At 41.0% G+C, this 9,128-nt stretch overlaps 1 protein-coding gene across 1 annotated transcript; it reads left to right on the top strand.

Moving 5' to 3' along the window:
* The first annotated feature begins 8,118 nt into the window (after positions 1 to 8,118).
* LOC100451103 (required for meiotic nuclear division protein 1 homolog) lies at positions 8,119 to 8,779 on the top strand. Its single transcript, XM_054519626.2, has one exon. It carries the CDS (start codon positions 8,168 to 8,170, stop codon positions 8,777 to 8,779), a length of 612 nt encoding a protein of 203 aa, XP_054375601.2. The 5' UTR covers positions 8,119 to 8,167.
* Positions 8,780 to 9,128: the final 349 nt, after the last annotated feature.

Genomic DNA, 9,128 nt, shown 5'->3' on the forward strand with positions numbered 1-9,128 from the left:
TTGTTAAAGACAGGATCTCGCTCTGTCACCCAGGCTGGAGTGCAGTGGCCTAATCAAAGCTCACTGCAGCTTTGAATTCCTGGGCTCAAGTGACCCTCTAGCCTCTCAAGTAGCTGGAACTACAAGAATGCCCCACCACGCCCCACTTATTTTTAAGTAGTTTTGTAGAGACTCGCTCTCACTATGTTGCCCAGGCTTGTTTCAAACTCCCGTCCTCAAGGGATCCTCTCACTTCTGCATCCCAAAGTGCTAGGATTGGAGGCGTGAGCCACGTGCTCAGCCTATGTGGAATCTTAAAAGAGTTGAATACATAGAAACACAGAGTAGAACAGTGGTTCCCAGGGGCAGAGGAGGTATAGTGGAAATAGGGTGATGTCGATTGTTTTGAAAAAACTCCCAAACCTGTTTTCCCTCTGCTCTCCCCCGACAACGATCAACACAGACGAGTTCTGTGACCCCAAAACATGTGGAGATTTCTCCCCACCTGTAAGCAAGCAAGCAAGCAAGCAAGCAACCATTTCAGCAGCGGACACCAGCTGGGTGTCCTCCAATTGAGTTCTGACACGGTCTTCCTGGAGATAGCGTCAGATCCCACAGGTTGAGGGCTCTCCCCGCAAGACTGTCCCCTCCTTCCCTCCAGTTACAAGCCCGGGCCTTCGGAACTTCTGACTGACTAGCTTCAAGTTGGAGTTCCTATGAGTCCCTCTTTGGGTTAATTTGCTAGAGTGACTCACAGAACTCAGGGAAACACTTACCTTCACCAGTTTATTACAAAGAAGATTTTAAAAGATACAAATAAACAGCCAGATGACGAGATACACAGGGCCAGCTCTGAAAGGGTCCTGAGTGCAAGAGCTTCTGTCCCTGTGGAGTTGGGGTGTGCCACCCTCCCAGCACACGAATGAGTTCTTGTTCACCTTCCTGTTGGCCTCCAAGTGTTTAGTTCCCCGGAAGCTCTCTGAACTCCCTCGTTTGGGCCTATTATGGAGACTTCATTGGTTGTTCATGGTTGAAGCACAATCGTGGCGAAATGTGATTGGATAGCCAGGCGCGGTGGCTCAGGCCTGTAATCCCAGCACTCTGGGGGGCCGAGGTGGGTGGATTGCTTGAGGTGAGTAGTTTGAAACCGGCCTAACATGGTCAAACCCTGTCTCAACTAAAAATACAAAAATTAGCTGGGCATAGTGGCTGGCGCCTGTAATCCCAGCTACTCGGGAGGCTGAGGCAGGAGAATCGCTTGAACCTGGGAGGCAGAGGTTGTAGTGAGCTGAGACCACTCCACTGCACTGCAGCCCAGCAACAAAGCAAGATTTCGTCAAAAAAAAAATTAAAAAATAAAAATAAGTGATTGCACAAAAAGGATATGATCTAAACCCAGCAAGGTCTGTCTGTTCAGTTTAGATTCTTCTTGCTCTCCGTGCAGCATTCCTTCCTCCAGAGTATGCAGCAAGACCGTATCTGGAATGAGGGTCTTAGGACCCACAATCAGATTCGAGTGCTGCCTTGGGACTCTAATGAAAAGAGGGCAGGAGAAGGTCAGAGGGAGTGATTCTGTCACTTGAGGCCTACTTCTGAGTCTTAACAAAAGACTATAACAAGGGCTATGGGAGTTGTGAGGCAGGAACTGTGGATGAAAACATATATACATATTAGGCTGGTGCAAAAGTAATTGCAGTGTTTGAGTTCTGTGAGCTGCACAGTGGCTTGCACCTGTATTCCCAGTGCTTTGGGAGGCCAAGGTGAAAGGCTCACTTGAGGCCAGGAATTCGAGACTAGCCTGGGCAACATAGCGAGACTCCTGTCTCCACAGATAATGAAAAAATTAGCCAGCCATGGTGGTTCGCACCTGTAGTCCTAGCTACTCAGCAGGCTGAGGCAGGGGGACTGCTTGAGTCCAGGAGTTCAAGGTTGCAGTGAGCTATGATTGTGCCATTGCACTTTAGCCTGGGTGATGGCATGACCCTGTCTTTAAAAAAAATCAATTAATTAATTTAATTAATTAATCTTCCAGAAAAATCTTCCAGAAAGTAAGGCAAAAGACAATAATTTGAAAAATAGATGGAAAAGATATGAAAACTTGTAGACCAGCCCAAGGATCCTAAGATAGAGAGAAGGGAAAAAACAGAGTCAAGGATATTATCAAGAAATTGATTCAAGAAAATTTCCCAGCATATAAGTTCTAAATTCTAAATTGAGCATCCATCACAATGGATGAAAAGGAATTCAAATTATTGTGAAAGTCTACAACAGTGGGGAAAAAATAAAAGCCCCTATAAGCTTTTGTGATAAAAATGTCATACAAAACTGAAGAGTCAAAAAAGTACTGGATAACTCAATGGCAACATTGGAAACTAGGAGACAATGGTCCAATGGCATCAAAAGTTTGAGGAAAAATTATTTCCAATGTAGAGTAACACATTCAGCTAGACAATAAAATTCAAAAGTAAATAAAAATATTTTCAGGTGTTCAGAACCTGAGATTTTCCTAACATGCTCACCTCTTAAGAGCTACTAGAGGATTGGCTCCACAAAAATAATGGAATAAACTGAAAATGGAAAGTATGGTGTTCAGGGAACAGGGGAGCCAATATGAGAAAAAGTAAAAAGAATCCACAGGGTGAGAGGGAAAGGAGGCCCCAAAACAAGGGCTGTGCAGTAGGCGCAATGAACAGCTAGACGGAATTGAGCAGGCATGGAGAATGTGGGGAGATTTTCTTCAATAAGTTGCAAATGATAAAATACCTAGAACATATTGAAAATAATTTACTAATCGGGGTGGGGGGAGATTGGGCTTGAAATACTAGAAAATACATAGACAACTAAGCAAGTGAAAAAAAAAAAACTAATTCCAGGAAAGGAATAATCATGGTGATATGGGTTGGCTGTGTCCCCACCCAAATCTCATCTTGAATTGTAGTTCCCATAATCCCCACATATCGTGGGAAGGACCCAGTGGGAGATAACTGAATTACGGGGGTGGTTACCTCCATGGTGTTCTTGTGAGAGTGAGTGGGTTCTCACAAGATCTGATGGTTTTATAAGGGTTTCCCCCCTTTTGCTTGGCACTTCTTGCTGCCGCCATGTGAAGAAGGACATATTTGCTTCCCCTTCCACCATGATTGTGAGTTTCCTGAGACCTCCCCAGCTCTGTGGAACTGTGAGTCAATTAAAACTCTTTCTTTTATAAATTATCCAGCCTCAGGTATGTCTATAACAGCATGATAACAGACTAATACACATAGTATATTACAGTTTCCTATTCTGTGCAGATAAGGAATCTTAGTATATATACTACATATTCTCCTGTGAGTTGCATTTTCATAATACTGAAAATACTGAATACGGAACTAGCCAAGGTTACAATATATCTATATGGAGAAAAGTATGTGTGCATATGTGTGGTGGGGGTGGCAAAAGAAGCTAAATTCTCAGCTTCCATGATGAGTTATCAAAACATAATACCTAAAGCTAACCAAGAAATAACAATAAAAACATGTTATTGAGGGATATAGAGCCATAAAATAAAATAATCAGCTGAAGGAATTGAACCTTGAACAAGCCAAGCAACACATATAAAAATGAACTTTAAAAAATAACAATGGGCCGGGTGCAGTGGCTCACACCTGTAATCCCAGCACTTTGGGAGGCTGAGGCAGGTGGATCACGAGGTCAAGAGATCGAGACCATCCTGGCCAAAATGGTGAAACCCCGTCTCTACTAAAAACACAAAAATTAGCCGGGCATGGTGGCAAGTGCCTGTAGTCCCAGCTACTCGGGAACCTGAGGCAGGAGAATCACTTGAACCCAGGAGGCAGAGGTTGCAGTGAGCCGAGATTGCACCACTGCACTCCAGCCTGGTGACAGAGTGAGACTCCGTCTCAAAACAAAAACAAACAAAAAAAAACTACACAGCAATGAAATCAGCCAGCCAGGAGATGAATTTTTTAAAATTGTGGGCCAGGTGTGGTGGCTCACGCCTGTAATCCCATCACTTTGGGAGGCAAAGGCGGGTGGATCATCTGAGATCAGGAGTTTGAGACCAGTCTGACCAACATGGAGAAACCCCGTCTTTACTAAAAATACAAAATTAGCTGGGCATGGTGGTGCATGCCTGTAATCCCAGCTACTCGGGAGGCTGAGGCAGGAGAATGATTTGAACCCAGGAGGAGGAGGTTGCAGTGAGCCAAGATCACGCCACTGCACTCCAGCCTGGGCGACAGAGTAAGACTCTGTCTCAAAAAAAAAAAAAAAAAAAAAAAAAAAAAGTGTTTAAAAAAGAAACATCCTAGGAACACTAGAGGGCATTGGAAAATAAGAAATAAATACATATTTAAAAGAGAAACCTCTTGAGGTTTAGCAGTTTCTTCTATTTTACTTCAATTTCTTACCTTCTATTAAATTCAAGTAAAATTGCATGTAATACCTTTTATTTTAAGTGGCTTATTGCATGATAAGCCAATAAGCATTTTATAAAATTCTTTCTATCTACCTTTCCTCTATGCATCTATATATTTCAATTCACCAATCCCTCTGTCCATCAAGAAGTTCTAGATGTGATGCTCATCTAGTGTTACTAAACATTACTTCTAAATTACAGTGATATCATAAAATTCTCTTTTGTATTTATCTGTGTTGCTTAAATTTTTACAAGTATGTTTCTTTTCAGTAAAGTCAAAGCCATTCTATTTTAAAATATTAAGAGATTTCAAGCTCACAAAAGGTCACAAGAGTATGTTAAAACAATACAAGAGTGTTCTAAACAACGTCATACTGAACAGGCAAAAACTGGAAGCATTCCACCTGAGAACTGGAACAAGGCAAGGATGCCCACTCTCATCACTCCTATTTCAAGTAGTACTAGAAGTGCTAGCCAGAGCAATAAGGCAAGAGAAAGATAAAAGGCATTCAAATAGGAAAAGAAGTCGAACCATCTCTCTTTATGGAAAATGTGATCCTATAGCTAGAAAATCCTGAAGATTCTGCCAAAAGGCTCCTGGAACTGACAAAAACTTCAGTAAAGTTTCAGGATACAAAATCAACGTACAAAATAAATAGCATTTCTCTATACCAGTCACGTTCAAGCTGAGAGCCAGAGGAAGAATGCAATCCCATTTAAAATAGCCACAGGCACAAAATAAAATACATAGGACACATCTAACCAAGGAGGTGAAAGATCTCTCCAAGGAGAACTAGAAAACACCACTGAAAGATGTAAAACATGGCATAAACAAATGGAAAAACACTTCATTTCTAATGAATTGGAAGAATTAGTATCATTAAAATAGCTGTATTGCCCAAAGAAATCTACAAATTCAACACTATTCCTATCAAACTACCAACATCTTTTTGCAGAACTAGAAAAAACTATTCTAAAATTCACAAGGAACCAAAAAAAGGCCCCAAACAACCATAGCAATCCTAAGCAAAAAGAACAAAGCTGGGGACATCACATTACCCATATTCAAACTACACTGTAAGGATTAGGTAAACAAAACAGCATGGTACTGGTACAAAAACAGACACATAGACCAATTGAACAGCACAGAAAACCTAGAAATAAAGCCACAACCATTGAATTTTCAATAAAGCTGACCAAAATAAGCAATGGGGAAAGGACTTCCTATTTAATAAATGGTGCTGGGATAGTGGGCTAGCTACATGCAGAATGAAACTGGACCCCTACGTTTTACCATATACAAAAATTAACTCAAGATAGATTAAGATTTCAATGTAAGACCTCAAACTATAAGAATCCCAGCAAAAAACATAGGAAACACCATTCTAGACATCAGCCTTGGGAAAGAATTTATGATGACTAAGTCTTCAAAAGCAATTGCAACAGAAACAAAAACTGACAGGTGGAACCTAATTAAACTAAAGAGCTTCTGCAGAGCAAAAGAAACTATCAACAGAGTAAACAGACAACCTACCGAATGGGACAAAATATTCACAAACTATGCATCCAACAAAGGTGTAATATCCAGAATCTATAAGGAGCTTAAACAATTGAACAAACAAAAAACAAATAAACCCATTTAAAAATGTGCAAAAGACGTGAACAGACGTTTCTCAAAAGAAGACACACAAGTGGCCAACAAACATGAAAAAATGCTCCACATCACTAATCATCAGAGAAATTCAAATCAAAACCACAATGAGATACCATCTCATGCCAGTCAGTATGGCCATTATTAAAAAGTCAAGGTCAAGTTCAGTGGCTCACACCTGTATCCCCAGCACTTTGGGAGGCCAAGGCAGGTAGATCACAAGGTCAAGAGATCGAGGCCATCCTGGCCAACATGGTGAAACCCTGTCTCTACTAAAAATATAAAAATTAGCTGGGTGTGGTGGCACGCAGCTGTAGTCCCAGCTACTTGGGAGGCTGAGGCAGGAGAATCACTTGAAGCTGGGAGGCACAGGTTGCAGTGAGCCAAGATCGTGCCACTGTACTCCAGCCTGGCGACACAGAGACTCCGTCTCAAAAAAAAAAAAAAAAGAAAGTCAAAAAACGACCTGGCGCAGTGGCTCACGCCTGTAATCCTAGCACTTCAGGAGGCCAAGGTGGGTGGATTTCCTGAGCTCAGGTGTTTGAGACCAGCCTGGGCGACATGGCGAAACCCTGTCTCTACTAAAAATACAAAAAATTAGCCAGGCATAGTGGCACATGCCTGTAGTCCCAGCTACTTGGGAGGCTGAGGCACAAGAATTGCTTGAACCAGGGAGGTTACAGTGAGCTCAGATCGTGCCACTGCACTCCAGCCTGGGCAACAGAGCGAGACTCTATCTACACAAACACACACACACACACACACACACACACACACACACACACACACACACACACACACACAGTCAAAAAACAACAGATGCTTGGCAAGGCTGCAAAGAAAAGGGAACACATATACATTGCTGGTGGGAATGTAAATTAGTTCAGCCAGTGTAGAAAGCAGTTTGGAGATTTCTCAAAGAACTCGGAACTACCAATCAGCCGAGCAATCTCATTAAGGTATATATCCAAAAGAAAACAAATCTGTCTACCAAACAGACACATGCACTTGCATGTTCTTTGCAGGACTACTCACAATAGCAAAGACACAGAATCAACCTAGGTGCCCATCAATAGTGACTTGGATAAAGAAAATGTGGTACATATACATCATATGAATACCATGCAGCCATAAAAAAGAATGAAATCATATCCTTTTCAGCGACATGGATGCAGCTGGAGGCCATTATTCTAAGGGAATTAATGCAGGAACAGAAAACCAAATACCATGTTTTCACTTATAAGTGGGAGCTAAACACTGGGTACTTACCGATATAAAGATGGCACAATGGAAACTGAGGACTTCTTGGGGGGAGGGCGGGCAAGGGGCAAGGGGCAAGAGTTGAACAACTGTTGGGTTATATGTTCAGTACCTGGGTGATGGACTCATTTGCACCCCAGACCTCAGCATCATGCAATATACCTAGGTAATCTGCACATGTAGCCCCTGAATCTAAAAAAAAGTTAAAGAAAAAAAAAGGAGTGCTCTAAAAATCACGTGAATTTGGAAAAAAATAAATACAGGTTTAGCCATTTTCGAATATTAGTTTGATTTAACAAAAAAATGATGAATTCAAATATATGTGTATAACTGTAGGTAAGAAGCAATAAGCCAAAATAATAACTGTGGTTGTCTCTGGGAAATGAGATTTTGATTTTTTCTATATCTTTTTGTGCCTTTGTAAATTTCCACAATGGGCACATATCATTTAGATAATCATAAAAACAGTATTCATTATATAAAAAATTAATGAATAGATTAGTTAAGTACAGATAGAGAGTTATGTACTAGGTTAACAACTTTGCCTGCTAGACTTTACAACTGCTTGTTTAACAATGGAACACAGTAATCAAAGAATACCCGGAAAGCTTAGGGTGGGAATGCTTTTAGACACTATTGAATACACCCACACTTTTACACCTGCAGTTTTACAAGCTCAAATGAGAGAACCTATCATGTTAATAAAAATAAAAATATTGGAAGGAGCCCCCTTCCAAGAGAGGGGGTGGGTGCCATAGTGACAGGCTGGTGCTGAGGCTCTTTCCCTGCAGTCCTGCTGAGGAAGCGTGTGTCCCTGGCGCTTCCTTCTTCTCTTCAGGAGGAGAACTTGGGATGTGGTAATGCCAGCCATACTTCTCAGAGCTGTGGCCAGATCTCACCGTATATTATCAAAAGCACATCAGTGCAGAAGAATTGGTCATCTAATGTTAAAACCACTTAAGGAATTTGAAAATACCACATGCAGCACACTGACAATATGTCAAAACTTGGATTTGTTCCTTCCTGATAAAACAGCTGGTGGTTTGAATAAATCTCAGATCCTCGAAATGAACCAAAAAAAAAAAAAAAAAAAAAGATCAAATACTAGCATGCTCTCTCCATTAAATGCTGCTTGTTGCCAAGATGAAAAATCACACCTTCCAACCAGGAAATCCTTTGGTACTCACAGGAGAGTGACCCACAAACCAAATCTATTGGGTTCTAAATGGTTTATTAAAATATTAAAGAGGCATTTCTTATCTATATCAATGGAAACATTTCTTCCAAAACAAGACTTTCCACAGATCAAGAGACCACTGAAAGCATCCAGGACCAGGCAGCCATCCAGAACCAACCTTCCCGTTCTGTCTGTGAACGAAGTAAAGTGGGGGTGGCCATGGCTCTTGTGCTTAGTGATCATTGCCCACGCTAAACCAGTGTGCATTTGCACCCCAGCCTTACCACCAACATAAGAGAAATGGCAGTCAACTCAGACTTCTTCAAGATCTTTGAAGCATAATAAATATTCAAAGGGATTCAAAATCTTAATTTTTAAGAATTAATGATACATATAAAAACAAAATACAGGCAATAAAACATGAAAATATAGTTTATAAAAGATTTAGTTATTGGTCTAAGGAAACTGAAAAAGAGGACTAGTATTAAGTCCAGTCTAAGAATGGAACTGTAAAAAAACAACACAAAACCCATTAGAAAAAAAACAAACTAGAAATTCTTCATCAAATTAAAAAAAATCGTAACTCTGCAGACAGATAAGCCTTTATTAGCCTGTGGCAACTGTGCATGGGGAGGTGAAATGAC

Source organism: Pongo abelii, chromosome 13 (genome assembly GCF_028885655.2).
Source record: "Pongo abelii isolate AG06213 chromosome 13, NHGRI_mPonAbe1-v2.0_pri, whole genome shotgun sequence".
Taxonomy (NCBI): domain Eukaryota; kingdom Metazoa; phylum Chordata; class Mammalia; order Primates; family Hominidae; genus Pongo; species Pongo abelii.

What these genes read in the sequence shown, in the direction of transcription:
- LOC100451103 (XM_054519626.2), top strand. Translation starts at nt 8,168, where the DNA reads ATGCCAGCCATACTTCTCAGAGCTGTGGCCAGATCTCACCGTATATTA.